This window comes from Tiliqua scincoides, chromosome 4 (genome assembly GCF_035046505.1).
Source record: "Tiliqua scincoides isolate rTilSci1 chromosome 4, rTilSci1.hap2, whole genome shotgun sequence".
Lineage (NCBI taxonomy): Eukaryota > Metazoa > Chordata > Lepidosauria > Squamata > Scincidae > Tiliqua > Tiliqua scincoides.
The window spans coordinates 80,593,265-80,611,916 of NC_089824.1; the positions used below are offsets into that span (position 1 = coordinate 80,593,265).

Genomic DNA, 18,652 nt, shown 5'->3' on the forward strand with positions numbered 1-18,652 from the left:
TCTTATGGAGCGAATACTGGGGGCAAGGTCCTCATTTGCACAGGCGCCACAGGGGGAGGGCAGGCTTACTTTAAAAGTAAGTTTTCCTCCTCTAAAAACTAGGTGCGTCTTATGGAGCGAAAAATACGGTATTCTCTTGCATAAGCAAGGAAGAGATGGGAAGCAAAATGGCCTCTCAGTCTTGGTCCAGCCTACTGCCAATCATTTGTGTGTTATTTTTTTTTTTAACTTTCTTGAAATTGTCATTCTTGATAATTTTTTATTATTCATATTTATATACCACCCTGCACCCAAGGAACTCAGGGTAGTGTCCAACTTCTATCCTTCTATTCTACCCTTATATTTTCGCAACTCTACAAGGGAAGTTGCACTGAGATGTAGTGAGTGGATCAAGATCACCTAATCAATTTCATACCTGAGGGGAGATTTGAACCCAGGCCTCCCAAATCCTAGTCTAACCACCACACCAGAACAGTGATGTTGCTATAAGACTTTCTCATAGGTATGGCATTCATTTTAGTTAGTAGCTGTTTGGAGCATGAATAACTTGCAAGTTACTAAGAGGGGAAATGTGAAATGTGTGTAAACCAGCCCTTCCTTTCAATGCCCATGTGCTCATGTTGGCAGGGCGATGGGGAAAGAAGGGCTCTATTACTCTGTGTGTCGGCACTGTGGACCCACACTCAACAGGATCTCTGCAGCCTGTTACACATTTATTATGTGATTTGCTCACGTGTTTGATGGCTTCAGGTGGGGTATGGCTATAAAGCCAAGGCTACCAGTTCCTATTTTCCAAGTATGAAAAGAAAATTAAGATTATTTTTTTCCTGACATGAGATTGAACAGATTATTATTTATTGCAGAAAAAAAATGAAATTGGACACTCCATTCTGTCAAAAAGGCCATCCTGTATATTTAAGTGTGTGGGAAGGAAAAGAAATTTGAATACAAAGTCAACCTTTCTTGCCTGTGTTCCTGCTTTAAGTGTCACTTAAGACCTAGCCAGAGCATTCTGTATACTCACTAGTCTAATTTGGTTCTTGCTGGTGTGAGTGTAAATCCAGAACAATGCTAATCCCTTCTGTGGAGCAGCTTGCCTTCCCATTCAGCAGCGAGAGGAATCTGATCTCTCTTTTTCAAAAAGACCAGGGAGAGAGAAATAAAGATTTAATATAATTCATAAAACCCTAACAAGCATAGGCTGAATTGGTTCATTCGCATGTGTTAAGATAAATGTGACATACCACAGATGTTGCCATGAATTATGCATGATGTAGCACGGTAGGCTTTTTCTTTCCTTTCCTTTTATTTTTAAAGAGCTAATGCCTTATGTCTTTGCCAGCAAAAGACCCAGTCAAATCTCAGGAGGTTTTACAAGGGTGAGGACTAAGGGCATCATCCAGCACCTGCTGAAACCCAATAGCAATTTTCCTCCTTCTCTACAATGGATGTTTACAGGAACACATGAAATAACCTCATACCAAATCAGGCCATTGATGCATCTGGCTCAGTATGGTTTACTCTGACCCATAGTAGCTCTCCAACTTTTCAGATTCTGGGTTTTTCCCAGTCTGAAGATACCTGAGACCTTCTGCATGCAAATTCTACCACTGGGCTATGGCTGAAGGCCTGGCTTCCTCTTTCTTTCTGTGAATAGATTTGTCTAGGAATTGCATGCAGGATCTCTCACACAGAAAACAAGAGTCATGCTCCTTGATGGTTCCAATTTTGTGAAGATCATACTGCATATTGGACTAGATCAAATTTTCTCTTGATTTTAGTGAGGCAGAAAATAGCTTTTATGTTAGAGGGATTACTTAGGCCAGGGGTGTCCAAAGTTTTTGGCAGGAGGGCCACATCTTCTGCCTGACACTGTGTCGGGGGCCGGGGGGGGGGAAAAGGAATTTATTTACATTTAAAATATGAATAAATTTACATAAGTTTACATAAATGAATATATTAAATATGAACTTATATGAATGAATGAAGGTCTTGCAATAGCTCAAGGCCTATAAAAGGCCTGGCACAAAGCAAGGCTGGCGTTTCCTTTGTTGCCGCTACTGCATCACAGATGAGAAACAGCAAGCAGTGGAGGGAGCTCTCATCCCACAACTCACATGAGAGGTCAAACAGTTGCCTTCACGCTGAGAGCAGTTGTGTCAGGCCAGCGTGGGCTCCAACAACTCTCCGGAGGGCCAGAGGTTCATTGGAGACTAGGAACTCCCTGAGGGCCGCATTGATAGGCCTCGAGGGCTGCAAGTGGTCCCAGGGCCAGGGTTTGGGCACCCCTGACTTAGGCTATTATAAGAAAATCATTACCAGCTCTTGTCCTAATCTAGCAAAGAGGATCCTCAACTGGAACAAGATATCTGAGCTCACAATGTCAGGTGCATCTGGAAGTATACACACATCTACACTGGGTCCTCTTGACCCAGATGAAGCATCTGAGCGTACCTTTGATAGAGATGAAAATGCCCAGCCTCATCCAGGGCTACTAGCTGTTACGTGTACCTAATTGAGAGCATTGAGTTCAATCAAACGATGCATTCAATTGATATTGCTGAAGCCCCTCTCAAAGAGGGTTGGTTCATATTTAACAATAGAGCTTTTTCTGACACTTTATTTTGTTATACTGATTTTGATCTGCATGCTTGCCTCAGGTTCCTGGAGAGAAGGTAGTTGGTAAGGAAATGGCAGTGATGGTGGAATTCGTCAACCCGCTGAAACAGAAACTGGCAAATGTGTTGTTACGACTTGATGGACCTGGTCTGCTGAATCCAATCTCAAAGAAGTTCAAGTAAGAAAAAGGCCCCATATCCATAGTAAATAGCAACTTCATTGGGCAGTGCAAAATGAAAGAGTGATCACCAATACCCCGGCATGCTTTCGTCCCAATCCTGATTGGGTCTCCCCACAGCTGCTATTTACCATATCAAGTCTTTCACATTTGGGGCCAAACTTTCACATTTGTAATCCAGGCCCCAATCATGCAATAGGCTGTTGCAGCAGTTCTCAAATTGTGGGTCATGACCTGATTTTTGGTGAGTCATGGGGCTGGCACTACCCCCAAAGCCTTTGTTGGCCATGTTGTACCTTTGGGTAGTGCTAGTGCATGATTGGCAGTGTTGCACCTACCAGCATGCATTGTCGCCTTGCATTCTAGGACATGACTTGCTGCAAGGCATTCTGGGGCATGATGTGACTACCATGGCTAACAGTGTGGGTTGTAGCTGTAAAAAGTTTGAGAACCTCTGGGCTATAATCTAGCTTGGCTTCTTGGACATTACCTTTTTAAACAAAACCATGATACCTAAGATTTCTGGGACCGCACAATACACACACTGCAGATGAAATTTTCATTTGACTGCACAGAGGTGGCAAGTTACACTCATAGAAAACAAACCATTGCACATTATTTAGATATTAATCCCATTTGCCGCCATATAGTGAAGATGATAAATGACTGGTCCATGTTGATGGCTTAGCACATTACTGAGAATCATCCATCACTAAGGTTACTCCAGGCAAATGGAATTAGTTCAGCTTTATTCCATTAGCAAAAAATTAAAATAAGTCTCTTTTCCTTTGGGATATATTCTAGGTTTTTAAAAAATGATCTCAGGATGCCATCCCACTGGAAGTGTTTCTTCCGGTCTTCTAGAACTGTTTCTTATTTTCATTGTAAAATAATATTCAAGGCACCTTTTAAAACATCCTGAGCAGCTTCTTTCTTGCCATCTTTCTGGTTTTTTCTGGTTATTATTTTTTTTAAAGTCTAGATTCAATGCTAGAGCGGAAACATGTTCAAAATTGCTTTACTGCTATGTTAGATCCAGGGCAAAAACTAGATTGGATGAGGGACATCTGCAAATGGGATTCGTGGCCTGGGGTGGGCAGGGTTAACCTTTTTCTCTGTGCCATTTTCCTGGTTTAAATCACATACGCACACCCAAAGTTGCCTCACAGGGGGAAACCATTCACAGGAGATGGAGCAGTTCACAAGTCGAGGGCCAACCCATTCATGCACCCAGTTGAGGCAGTGGCTTCAGTCAGCAGTTTGGCAAGGGGAGCCCACTTCTGTCCACCAACTTGTTTCCACTGCTCCTTCTCCTCCTCTTCCTACTCCCTGAATTGGAAAAGAATGAAAAAGATGGAGAGAAAGAGAAAACACAGAGCAAAGAAGTGTGGTAGGTAACTCAGAGATGCCCAGTGGTCTTCTCCATCCAGATGTGGCAGTGGTGAAGCCTTACTGTTCTGTGCCATTCTGCAGGGGTTAGTCTCCCCCAGTCTTTGCACAGACTCACACTGGGCAGCTGTTTTCACTGCCTGTCACCCCAGAAGACTCTGCACCCCAACTTCCTGGCAGAAGCGGCTACCTGGTGCGAGTCTGCGTGAAGATCAGGGGGCGTCTAACGGCTGCAGCATGGATCAGTAAGGCTATGCCTTTGTCCACTGCACCCAGACAGAAAATCTTGGAGCATTGGATCTGGCCCAGGAGCCAGGGTTTGGCAGCTCCTGCCCTTGACTTCTCCTCTACCCATCCTCTTCCACACCATCCCCATCTTTCCAATTCACAGAGCGGGAGAAGCAAAGCGTGGTGTATAAACCAAAGCAAGGGATGCTTGCCATAGGAGTGGCCATACAGACATTCATTTTCTCACTCACTGTGGTAAATTATTACTTGATAGCTGGTAGCCACCCAGATTGAGACTGGAATATTCTTCTTTCTGCCTTCCTTCTCTGCCTTCCTAATCCAAGCAAAACATTATGGGATTGCCTAAACTTTTTGTTTTCAGAAGGAGACTGTAGAAGGTTTCAGTCTCTAGGTGAAAATATTCCCAGTGGTAATCACTGACACGTTCCCAGTTAAGAATATAAGAATTAACATTCTGAAAGGCCCTCTTAGAAGTCCAGTGGGGCCCAGGCCACGTTCAGCTTTTAAGGCCATAACCATAATAAAATTTAAAAATGAGAGAGTATCACATTTTAGTCTGATAGTGATGCAAAAACAAGAAAAAAATATTTAAATTTAAGGCCTTCTTTGAACCTGAACAAATTATCCTCTTAACCCCTCCCCGCCCATTGATCCTGCTTGCTGGATTGAAAAAAGCTGTAAGTTCAGTATTCTGTTTTCAACAACAGGATGCTTCAGAAATGGATCATGAAGTTGATGTTCTTTGCCTCTGGTTGTGAATTCTCAAGGGGTGTCCTGATATATCCAACATTTTCCTTTTAGGGATAAAAAACCAATTTGGAGTCGGAAAGATATTTCTTTAAAAGACAGATGATCTTTTCCCTCACCAAGATGTCTGTTCATGTATTAAACTGAGATTTATGGCCCATATGCCACCATATTTACACTATTCTTTATCACTGCAGAGAGATTCCAAGGAATTCAACCTTGACCTGGGAAGAAAAATGTGTTCCAAGGAAGGCTGGTCCCCGAAAACTGATTGCAAGTTTGAATTGTGATGCCCTACGACATGTCTATGGTGAACTGGACATTGATATTCAAAGTGCTGTGTAAAAGAGTTTCCACCATGTTCCTTCATTTTTCAGTATTTCAGAAATTTCATTACAGGGAAACATAGGGTAGACGCATACATCCAAAGGTCATAATCCCAAGAGTGCACATATACATTCTGTACATGACCCTTATTATTATTATTTTTTGATGTGGAGATGCCTTCTCCGAAACTCCCTTGCAGAACTCTGACTGCTTTTCACACAACATTAAAATTACATGTATGTCCCAATCCTATTCCTCACCATCTTCTGCTATACAGGCATGCTGATGGAGCACACATGCTACATGCAGTGGGGTTGGGGGGGGGGGGAGTGATGAGACAGCCAGCAAGAGGTCAGTGGCATAGCTAATGATTATGTTGCCTGGTGCCAAGTTCAAAATGTTGCCCCGGAAGTGATGTCACAACCGGAAGTGACATCACACCCAGGCTTTTTAAAAAGTGAAAATTGGGAGGAACCCACCTTCTCCCCCCAGCAGCTCACCACCCACTTGCTCTGCTGCCTCCCCCCAGTCAGTGGCATAGCTAAGGCATTTATCTACAACCTGGGGTCAAATAACATTTTGTAAACACTCCCCCTCCCCGCGTGACAAAATCAAATTTAACTAAGTAAATAAATAAAAAGTTATTGGTTCCATGCTGTATCATAATAACATCTCATTGGCACTCAGAAAAAATAGTCTCATAGGTCTATTTGGAGTTAAGTAAATCCACTTTTTGTTCCACAAGGCAGTTGTTTTCATTTTCTGGTTAATTGGCCATAACTTTTGATAGAAAACAAATATACCAGTGCGGTTTGTTTCATTGCACTCTGCATTAAATTACCTTTCCAATGATATATAACATGGTGGTATTATTCATACATACCAAGATTTTCACAATTTTGGTCACTAGTGTCAAGCTCAGCTTGTTGCCCCCCCTAGTTTGATGCCCGGTGCAACTGCTACCCCCTGCACCCCCTTAGCTACGCCACTGCAAGAGGTAGCTACAAATGTCTTTGATGGCTATATAAAATAATATTTATATATTTTATTTAGTTAGTAAAGTATCTTTTACTTACCTCCCATAGGCTGCCTGGTTCCCAGTGGGTCTACTTGGACCCACACCAGCTACTTGACTGGCATAAAAATGAAGAGAGGAAGGAGGCAAGTCCAGCTGGGCACCAGAGTTAGAATCTTGGTGCATGTTGTTGCCACTGAGATCCACCCCCTCCAGTCCCCTGTCTTCCCGAAACTACACTGAACACCAACCAAAAATAACATGTTATTTTAAGGAGCAGAAAATTAAGATGAGATCAAATGAGTCCAATGAAGCTGTAGAACATATTGTTCCTGCTTGAACATATGTATTTATGGCCTCTTCCATTAAAGCATAGACAATCTTAAATAGTTCCAGTCTCTGGAGTACTCTGAACTTTAGTCTTAATTAAGATTTGATATTTCTTAAAGCTAAGTCTCCAAGTGCATTAAAAAGGCCATTAAAAAAAAAAAAGCTAAGTAAATATTATCATGGAGTGAGCTTGCCTGGATGCCTATTAGGATTTGAGACCACCAGTTAGTTTCAAAAAAGGTGTTTTTCTTCCTGGCAAATGGGTTCATATGAAAATAATGGCTGTTGAGGGGAGGCACACATTCTGTCACATAAATGCAGTAATACCTGAAGCACCTAATTTTCATGGAAAGTCACTTTGAGGCTGATGGGCCTGCTCTTCAGTCTGCACCCTTGAAATGATTTGCCAGAAACTTCTGTTACTATACAGTTTCCACTTTTTTTTACATTTCTTTGGATGGCAATTAGAAGACCAGTTGGCATTCCTTGGTGGGGAGGTCAGTTAACAGCCTCCAGTTAGTAACCCCTACTCAAACACATTTCAGGGAGACATTGAGGTCATGGCTTGCAATCCAGTACTCCTTCACCAGTTATGCAATCAAAGACATAGCTGATTGAATATCAATCAACTGTAATTACTGAACACTGTTAGAGGCATATAGTATGACACATATAAGAGGGATAAAGGAAACTCTTCCTTTAAAAACTAATGTAACCGCCTTTCTATGATCTATTGCAGCCATTTTCAACTGGTGTGCCATGACACACTGGTGTGCTGTGAAAAGTTCGTAGGCGTGCCACGGGGGTTTGGAGCACAGCAGTTGAAAATTGTTGGAAACTCTTCTGGGTTCTGCACATACATTTCCAGTGCAGCTGTCTGTAGTCATGAATTGTCTGTCCCTCTGCCGGTGGTGGAAGAGGGACAGACAATTTGTTACTATGGACACTTGCCCTTGAAACAAAGCCACAGAACCTGGAAGTGTGTCCCAGAAGTGACATCATGAGAGCTAAAGACCCTGAAGAAGACCACAGAGATCAGTCAGAAGAAAAACATTGAAAATCACAGGTAATGTAATGGTTGCATTACCAGAGAGACTGGAGTTGGATTTTAGCAGTGGTGTGACACACCAGCTTTGCACTGGGACCCTATATTCAGTTGCTCAAGCTACTTCTTCAAATCATGGGCCTGAACTATTCGGTCTCTGGTCATTAGCCACTCCAAACAGGTCTTTGATGCAATAAGCCTGGTTTTTGAGCTATTATCTAATTAAAGTATATCCTGTAAATGAATAATGCCCTGTTTGCATGTCAAATATTTGATACTATAATGCCCTGTATCAACTGCTTTTTACTTCTGTCTGAAGAACATTTTGTGGTTCAGAAGTTCATGTTCTTCCAATTTATCAGTTAAAGTTAATCCAATAAAAGGAATTACTCTAGCTAGTTGTGCATGTTTTGTTCTGTACTTATTCTTACCTGAACACTTTCCTTGCAAGTCACAACCAAGAAAAGTACAAAATGACAGTGTCAGGATTGATCCATGTGATTTCTTTTTTTTTCTTCTTCTGTTAGACTCACACTGTACTCAAACCATATTGGAGTGACAGCAAGGGTGCATAGGTTCAGGTCTGACAATCATGTTTATTTCAAAGGTTATGGTAATTTGTAAACTCTTCCAGTGTTACTCCTACAGACACCTTCTCACTCCTCTAGAGCAGCAGCAATATTTCACAGTTTTTTAAGTTATAATCTTCTAAGTCAATGTTTCCTAAACACTGGGAAAGTGGGTCGTGAGCAGACTTTTGGTGGGTTGCAAAACATTAAAAAAAAACTACTTTGCAAGTACCCTTGCCTGGTTTGTAGAAGAAAATTGTTAGTTGGAATGTTAACGTGTATTATGAGGTAATCTTCATTCCCCCAAATTAAAATGTCACATTTTCCCATTTTCTCTAGTAAATGATGTGCCATTTATCACATGCGAATATGCCTTTTATCTGGCCTGGAAGACCCTAACTGCATATTTTGCTGTTCAGCCTTCTGGCTACCCTGGAATGACTGGAAAGGTTTGGGGGAACAGACCTTGAACTCCATTTCTAGGGAAAATCTAGTAAATGCCAACACACACACAATAATATGTAAGGTCTCTAGCAGCCTCAGAAGCATAGGACCCCAATTATTTATTTATTAAATATTATTATTAATAAAAAATATTTCTTTCTACATCTTTTTTGTGTGCGTAGTGAGTCGCAATAGATTTTTGTTTTAAAATGTGGGTCCCAGTGCTAAAAAGTTTGGGGAACACTGTTCTACAGGGTTATTCTCGATCTTACAATTCCAGCAAACATCTTCACACATTTTCTTACTAATAAGTTCTCAGAATCAACACAAAAAAGGAGGTAAGCATTGTTTGGTGTATATTTAGTTACAGTTATGAACAGGAAGCCAAAAGAAAAAAATTCTATCAGTTCTATAAGAACAGATTGTGCATTTCATCAACAAAATTTTCATACTCTTCAACTTGAAATTCCAGTTTCTATCACATTATTTCAATCAGGGATGCATTTTTTTTGTAATTTGCTTTGAAACTTGGCAGTTAACCTGCCACTATGACAGAATAAATGCAGAGAGAATGAGATTCATTGACTTTCCTGTGGGTTCTGAATTTCTGTAAGATGAAAAAGAACTAACCAGCTTACAGGTAAAAATTCTAAATTATTTTGGTGTCCTAATTTTACAACAAAAATCTAAAAAATAACATAGGCCAACACACATTTTGCTGTCAGGCAGCCCAATCCTGAGCTTCCCGGAGCGCCCAGGCTCAGCAGCACCGAAAAGGGCTGCCGCCGAATCCTGCACCTCCTGCGCTACTGCAGTAGGCTCCTTGGGAGAAGGGGACATTTGTTCCCTTCCCCCAAGTAAGGTAAGCAGCCCCGCAATGGGGCTACTCACTTTACTGCCAACCAAAAGGTCGGCAGTAGAGTAAAGGCGCTCATGTAGGGCATGCAGCCCTGCACGAGCGCCCTGGATCCTGCGGAGCTCAGCTCCACGAATCCTCCTCCCGCCAGCCCCCTGGCACGCCTCCCATCCGCCCCCACTGGCCCCCCTGGAACACCTCCCCCACGCCCCCGACCACGCCCCCACCTCCCGTTCCACAGCCCGGCAGTCCGGGAGACCACCAAGCTGCCGAACCCAGGCCACCGCCCGGCGCTAGCCCAGCACTAACCAGTGCTGGGCTAGCACCAGCGGGAGCCAAGCGGTGAGCCCCGCAAACATGACTTACAGTATGTTTGTGACTGTGGCCAGTGGCACAGAGCCGTGCCGCCGACCACAGGATTAGGCTCTTAAAAGTTAGACTTCTTCCTGGGTATATTTGAGGTGCTGATTCCAAAAATGGTATCAGTTTTGCCTTATAGTTTTGGAGATATGGCAGACTCCTTAGTGAATGAGTTCAAGCAGCTTCCACATGGGGAATCCTATTGTGTTCACTAACAAGGCTGTGCCATATCTCCAAAATTAGATGTGATCGGGCAAAACCGATGCTACTTTTTGAATCAGCACCCCAAATTAATATAAAAGATCATAAATTTTGAAACAAAAATTCTGTTCCCCACAGATTAGCATTGCACTTAATTCTCAGTGTGCAAAATGCTTCACATGTATTGTCTTAATGTTGTCCTTATAACGCAGTAAGGTAAATATTATGATTCCCATATTTCAGTTGAGGCCAAGAGGGAGTGGCTGGTTTAAGACCACGTGCAGCACAATCCTATCTTGCATTGCAACAGGCAGGCCAGGAAGCCTGTGCTGTATCCAGTGCAAGACTGGGGCCAGAAGTAGCTCAGCTGGAGGCAAGGGGAAACTCTTCCCCTTACCCCTGGGTAAGCCACTGCAGCCCCAGTGGGTCTCCTTGGATTTGCACCACCTCAGGAGGTGGCACAAGTTCAAAGAGAATGGAGTGGCTTCAAGCCACCCCACGCTGCTCGGGGAACGGGGGTGGGATCCGGCATAACAGCTGGGTTCCAGCCCCACCTCCCGTTCCCCATCCGCCCCCGTGACCATCTTCCACCCACCATCCCTCAGCCCCAGAACGCCTCCCTCGTGCCTCCTCCCCACCCTCCCTAGGCCCCTGCATCAGCCAAGCCTCCGTGGACTGGTGCGCACCCCTATGCTGGCCCAGCTGACTCCCGAGGAGGCACAAACATATTTTACAACCCTCCTGGGCCAGCGTAAGGGATTTGTGCCAGCCCAGGGCGCAGTTAACATTGCACCTCTCGTGAGTTTATGGCACGAGGTGCAATTCAAACTAGGGAAATCCTGATTCATAGCTCAGCCTCTTCGCTGCTACACCGGTGCCATCTGTCTTTAAAAATTGGGGGCAGATCCAGAACCAAACTGCTTTTAATCTTGCAGTGATAGGTATTGGGAGTCCAGAGAATGACCCTGTGTATGCCTAGTATAACTTTGCCAGCAAGTTTGTCTGGCCACCACCTGAATGGGAGGCTTTTGTAAACCCCACATATATTATTCTGAGAGGGAAGGCTGCAAATGTCATACAGAAATAAGATGCTTAATGATGATGGATATGCAGGTTGGCAGAGGGACAGATCTGATTTGACAATCTGTGAGTTCAAGTGGGCACTGTTTCCTATGACTCAGGACTAATTGCATGTTAGACACAAATGCCTGTGACAAACCTCTGATGGGCACTCTTTCTAATGAAAAGCAACTTTGGAAGGGGCAATTTTTGAGCTTATAAGCAGCAGGTCTGCTTAACCCTTTCTTCTGGCCACATCTCCAGATTCTGTCTTATGAGCTGTTTGCTCCATAGCACTCCAAAGGCATGACTGACTCCTTGTCTGGATTTGCACTCCTGACTTGTGCTGCATCTGATGCCTTCTCCGCTCCTAATACTGTTTGTCTTAGAAATAGCAGCAGTTGGGGGTTTGGCACATTGTTTGCATGTAATGTGATCAGGGCTAGCCCAAGAGCCCCTGGAGATGGAGGCGTCATGCCAAATGCTGTCCTCCTCACCTGGGGACATCTGTCAGCCTCTGCTCCTTCTAGTCCCTAGATTGGAAATGGAAGAGAGGATAGATGATGAACAGGGAAAAAGTAGGATAAAGTGACCTTCCTCTTTCATGGAGTGGTAGGACATGGAGGAGCAGCGGGGGTGAATGGGTGAATAGTGGTGGCACCCCTGCCAATGTGCCGCTTGAGGCAATAATCTCAGTCAGCCTCCTGAATGGGCCAGTCCTAAGCAGCAGCTTCAGTTAAGACATTTATCAGTAGAGGAACAAACACTCCCCCTCCCCCAACACACATCATACAGATTAAATCCTATGGGATGCACGCACTCTGCAGAGGCACTCAGAAACACTATATCCACCCCTCCCCCCCCCGAAATCTATGAAGAAACAGATGTAATGTGTTCTGCGTGGTGGAGGGGTGCATGCCTGTTTCACAATCATGAGAAGGTTCTCGTTGGCTCAGTAACAAGTCCAAATCAAACAGCAGACTGTCATGCCCAGATTGGTACATGTGCCATTATATCTACTTTACCTTCTTTTGAATATGCTGCATCATATTTTGATGCATTTGAGGTGGGGGTTTTGCTGTCTAGCCAAATGCAAAATTAGGGTCACATCAACATTCCACACAATGTCTTGTACAAAATGACATGTTTTGCTAATGAATAGAAGCCTGTTTTATAGTTGACAGTTTAAGTATCCAAAATATAATGGACATGCCAAGTCCATTAATGCAGAGTACCCGAGTCTTCACTTGTGAATCTTCACCAGACTTTTCTAACTAGTGTTCTCTCCAACAATGAATGCTGAAAACAAGCATTGGGGGGGGGGGAGCTTAAGCATAAGCTGCAGGATATGCAAAATTCAAGGTGCAGAGTATGCATTTCCACCTTGTCCCTCAAGTACCTCCTTCAGATTTGCAATCTGGAATAAGAACATAAGAAAACCCCTGCTGGACCAGGTCAAAGACCCGTCTCCTCCTGTTTCCCATCTGTGCCCACCAGCCACTTCTGGGAAGCCCACCAGCAGAAGAGAGAGGTAGACTTCTCTTTTGCAGCTGGTATTCAGCCGCATGCTGCTACTGAAACCTTGAGGTAGCACATAGAGGGTGCAATCCTAACCCCTGATGTCAGTGCTTTCCAGCACTGACATAAGGGCAGTGCAGCTCCGAGGTAAGGGAACAAACATTTCCTTACTTTGAGGAGGCCTCCCTGAGTGACACCCAACTGCAGAATGCGGCACACGTCCCATTGGCACTGCTATGCCAGTGCTGGAAAGCACAGGCATAAGGGGTTAGGATTGTGCCCAGAGTCATCTTGACAGCAGCCATTGATAGACCTGTCCTCTGTGAAGTTGCCTGATATCCTTCTTATAAGTGTTCCAAGCTGGCAGCCATCACTACATTTTCCAGCAACAAATTCCACATACTAATTATGCACTATGTGAAGAGGTACCTCTGTTTGTCCATCCTAAATCTCCTGCCAAACAATTTCAATGAATGATGTCTGGTTCCAGTATTGTGAGTCAGGGAGAAAAGCTTATCTCTCTCCACACCATGCATAATTTTGTAAGTCTCAATCATGTTCCCCTTTATCATCATTTTTCTGACCTAGAAAACTCCAAACGCTTTTGCCTAACCTTTCTAAGAAGGTGCTCCAGTCCTTTGATCATTTTGGTTCTCTTTTATCTTTCCCAGCTCTACAATATGCTTTTTGAGGTGACCAGTACTGTACAATGTTGAAAGGGAGGGGGATAGCAGAGTGATCAGTGAAAGCAGGCCCTTCCTATGGTAAGCTATCCCACCACCCACGATAGTTGCTATCAATAAAACATACACAGGAGCGGACGCTTGGTTAAGGTTTCATAAGAAATAATTTATTCATGGTAAAGTATTCTGAAGTGATCAGAGACTCTAGTACTTTGCAACAGAGAACCCTAGAGCTGTTCCTATTGTGTGGAAGTGTAGGGAAAAGGGAGTATGGTCTGCCATTGTGGAAATAGAGCACACATCCCACATATCCTTCTGCGATGGTCTGGATGGAAGAGAGTGAGAGAAGGAGGGAAGGAAGGAAATAGTAAGGCCCATACCTCCTGAAAGAACCATAGAGAGCCATGCTCAAATTTCAGGATGGGTGGCAGAAGGCAGAGGGGACTCAACTGCTATACTCTTTGTGATGGACCCCATGTCTATTATTTAGAACAGTGTTTCTCAAACTGTGGGTCGGGACCCACTAGGTGGGTCGTGAGCCAATAGCAGGTGGGTCCCCACTCATTTCAATATTTTATTTTTAATATATTTGACTTGATGCTACTATGGTATGTGACTGCATTTGGAGGAATGTGACTCATCTGTACTTTTAACAGGCTACCATGTATATGCTTTAACAATAATAGTAAATGGAACTTACTCCTGGGTAAGTGTGGATAAGATTGCAGCCTTGAATTGTTAAAAATTTTCCTGCTTGATGATGTCACTTCTGGTCATGACATCACTTCCGGTGGGTCCTGACAGATTCTCATTCTAAAACCTGGGTCCCGGTGCTAAATGTGTGAGAACCACTGGTTTAGAAGCGTAATTTGGCTACATTAATTTGCTTAAAACTAGAAGGGGGTCAGAAATGGGGCTGGTGGTTTTAGTAGCAGGCTAGTAAAATTGAATTACTGAAGTAATTAAAAGAAAGAAAAAAATTGAAGAGCCACAGGCTATTTAACAACCACATAAATTAACAAATTAAATTAAAAAAAGTAAAATCTCTCACACCAGGGAGGGAAAACCATTCCAGAATAAAAAAGAACCCTCTCAGTTTTACTTTTTAATCTTCCTTTGTCAAGCTGTTATCAAATGTATTCAGCCAGAAGAGAGAGTGGTATTTTGGGGGAACACTGAAGATACAGAATCCATATATTCTTCATGGTGACTATTGTCTTGCAGCCACAAAGTCAGCAGCTTGATCTTCAAAGGTGCATACCTTAGGAAACCTCAAGAAGGGTGACTTTCAGGGTCATCTTTTTATGTCACAGGAGTGCCCTTTCATGTGAACTTTCACTTTCATGAATGTCTTTTGTGAAATGCAAAAAAGTACAAAGATTAGACATACATACAAAAGCTCTACAAAGAATAAAATTCCTGCACAAGATGACATCAGTGACATTTGGTTCAAAAAACAAAAGCCAGAACCACTGTTCAGTTCTCTGCTGAACAGAACCCAAAGTAACCAAAGTCAATGTTTCCTTTTTTTATTTGCTGTTTTTTTTCAGTTCCTTAGGGTGCTCCTTCTGATTAACCCACAACTCTTGTCTATAAACCTCAGCCATGATCCTGTCTTCTGTGCATGGAATCTGTGTTACAAACAGCTTGGTGGTACAGTACATGTTTACGTTGTCATTTGTCCAGTGACGAGCAGTGAGGTCCAAGGCTGGAAAGGCACTGCATGCAGAGCTCATCATCCCATCACCACCAAACTCCCGGGTCACTAAGCTTCCATGCAGCACATCTGCAATCACAGCAGAGGCTGAGCTTTTGCTGCCGCAGCTAAGTCACTATACAGGTATAGACTAGCACTGTGGCAGATGAGAGCTGAACCTACCTAGTAATTGCATAACCACTCAGAAACTGGGTGGAGCATGTGAGCAATGCGATTCCCTGTGATTACACATACATTCCACCAGTTTCTGAGTGGTTACATGATCACCAGGGAGGCTCAGCTCTCCTCTCCTGCAATGCCAGTCTCTAGAGCCCTCTATAGTGACTTAGCTGCATCAACAAGAGTTCAGCCTTCCCTGTGATCACGCAACCCCTCATAAAGTGGGTGAAGTGTGCATGCAACCATAGGGGAGGCCTGCATGTCCCTATAAAGGTTCAAGTTTCAGTCCCTGACATCACTAGGTAGAGCTGGCAAACAGCCCCATCTGAAATCCTAGAGAGCTGCTGTACACCAGTTCAGGCAATCCTGACCTTGAAGCCCAATGGACTGACTCAGGATAAGGCAGTGTCATATATTCACAGAAGTCACGCATAGAACCAGTTCTGGACAAAAATCCAAATCTTCGTCCCAAGGTTTCGTTTAACTTCAGTTCAAGCCTCCCATTTCCACCTCCCCATTATTTGTGAGGACATCCTTTTCCCCACATCCTTACACAGAGTCTCACTGCCTTTTATGAAGAATGTCTACCAAGAAATTTTACCAGGTATGAATAGACAGTGATAACATCCCTCCTGTGATGGTATTGTGTATAACTTGAAGTGGATGTCCTGTAAGAGAGAGACAAGATTAACTCATTCCTCACTTTTCAGTGTAGTTGGAAAGCAATGAAAGGGAAAAAAATCTCCGGGTAGCAGAAAAAAAGATCCATTTCAAAAGTGATTATGTACAATGTGTGGGAAAAATAAGTCTTGGCAGATATGATCTCCCAAACCTGGCTCTTCCATTATTCCTCACACCAACCATGGTATGAAATGCTACTGGACATGAGGATAGGCATTTGTGTGAAGTCCTAGGTTCACATTACACAATATGTATCAAGTAATTGTGTATTAATGATTGATTTGCAGAAGAACCAGCAGGGGTGCAAGGTTCCTTGCATTTGATTTGGCCCCCTTCACTATCTGCTTTACAGCCCAATCCTATCCACACTTTCCTGGGAGTAAGCCCCATTGATTCTAATGGGTTTTGCTTCTGAGTAGACATGCGTAGGATTGGGCTCTTAGTGCCACAGAGCACTAAGGGAGAAGCAACAAGATACTCCTGTCCTTTACCTCTGTCACCTGGGCCCAGCCCCAGTGGAAGGAGCCTCCTCAGGAGTAAACCACAAATACTGCCTGGACTGCGCTCCCAGGCAGAGCATCTTCCAGAGAGCAGGGCCCAAGGCCTCATGGGATCTCCAGCCAATCACATGGCTGGAAGGGGTGGGGCGTGCCAGGGCAGCTGCTGGTCTCATAAGTGGCCTGGTAACTGCAGGAAGAAGTTGCTTCTCCTGGGGCTCTGGCTGGGGAGAAGCGGCTGGGGGAAGGGGAAGCGATCCCTTACCCCTACTTGTCTCTGTAGGGGCTGAAAGAGTCCCTAGTGGGGACAGCTGGTCCCTCCCTTACAGGGGAGGCACACCTGGACTGGAACAGGGTGTTGTAGACCTTGGGACACTTGGGGGACCCCCGGAAGCCCAACCAAGTGACCAGGCAACCAACAGGTGGTGTCCTAAACAGTTCAACCTCACTGTATCTGTGCGGAAGCGAAACTCCTGTTGAGGACTATATACCAGGGCCTTTGTGACGCAACAAGGCCCCGATGAACGTAAAGAATATCACTGCATTAAACCGTTTGTGCAAACCAATCTCCAGGTCTCAGCACTGCTTTTTGCTCTGGGAAAGTTGACTGCCGCCCCCACGCTGCCCCCCTCCCGGGAATGGACCTCGCAACCTCCTTGCCATTAGTAAAGATAAAGGAGAGGGATAGATGCTTCTCTATCAGCATCTTGGCTGTGCTGAGATAGCAGCAGCATGAATCAACTCTCCTACTGCTGCTGGAGGCTTCAGAGGTTGACCAGATGGGCCCTTAAGAATCTGGGTGGTTCAGCTTGTGACCAGCCTGGCCAGCCTCGCCAGCCTCTGACACTGCCCATGAAAAGCTCCTTTACCAATTCTCCCATAATTTGAATATTCAAGGAGGAGGAGGAGTAGGTTGTGGTTGCTGTTGTTGTCAAGAATATTCAAGTACTGCTTTTCAACAAGAGTAGTTCACAAAGTGGTTTGCATAATAAAATAAATCAATGGTTCCCTGTCCCAAAGGGCTTTAAAAAATACAGGGAGGCCCCATCTGTAGATTCACTAATCTGCAGAGCAGGTCTGTGGGTCCCCTGCATTCACCCCCTCCGGAGGTGAGGGGAGCTCTGCTTCCCTCACCTCTGGAGGGCCCTCTGAGGCCTCCAGAGCCCTCTGAGCCAGCAGAGGCCACAGATGGATGTCCACTGCCTCTGCTGGGCTCAGATTGAATGTTGCTGTGAAAGACTGGAAAACACAGAGTGTTGCTGTGAAAGACTGGGGCAAAGAGGGACAGTTGCTCTCCCCTTGCTAAATATAAGAGGACAACACTTTAAAACACTTTAAACTTTAAAAGATACTTTCTTTTAAATTGACAATCTTTAAAATAAACAGGTTGTCAACACTTTAAAAGATACTTTTATGCTCAATTAGCAAGGGTAGTCACACTTCAGTCCTAAATACCGTTTTGGAAATTGCTTGAAATCAAGGGGACCTATTTCCAAGCAATAGAGTTAAGATTCACCACAGTGGCTATGTGCTTGAGAATCAAGCCCCCCTTTATTGTAATGAATCCTGCAAAGCAATTTCCTACTGTACTCAGCAGTGTTTAAGGAATTCTTTCATAACTGGCTCTACAAAAAGTGTTGATCCTATTTCAGTTAATAAAGATGTTCAGCACTTTATCTGAATAGCTTTTGAGCTATAAAATCACCAAATTGAAGTATTTTCAGACAGAAATGTGGTTTTTTCACTGATTGTAGCAGGAAGGGAGCCTAGCTTATTTAGTGACAGCTATATGCAGGGCTTTTTTTCTAACGGAACTTGGGGGGTTGGAGTTCTGGCACCTTTTTGCAGGGGCCCCTCCCCTTTGGAGGCGTTCCAGGAGGGGGGGAGCAAAACAGAGGCATGTGCTGGGGGGTGCAGGGTGGGCAGGCGCCTGGCCCCTGCCTAACCGCACAACGACCCCCTCCTGCCCCCATCTCCAAGCTCTTGCCTGAACCCAGCCCGTCTCCCCT

At 44.2% G+C, this 18,652-nt stretch overlaps 1 protein-coding gene across 1 annotated transcript in view; it reads left to right on the forward strand.

Moving 5' to 3' along the window:
• Window positions 1-8,275, forward strand: part of F13A1 (coagulation factor XIII A chain) — a 98,456-nt gene extending 90,181 nt beyond the window's left edge. Inside the window, exons 14-15 of the mRNA XM_066625772.1 lie at window positions 2,661-2,797; window positions 5,380-8,275. Of these exons, the coding sequence (XP_066481869.1) occupies window positions 2,661-2,797; window positions 5,380-5,527 (285 nt within the window). The 3' untranslated portion in view covers window positions 5,528-8,275. The remainder of the gene's footprint in view (window positions 1-2,660; window positions 2,798-5,379) is intronic.
• Window positions 8,276-18,652: the final 10,377 nt, after the last annotated feature.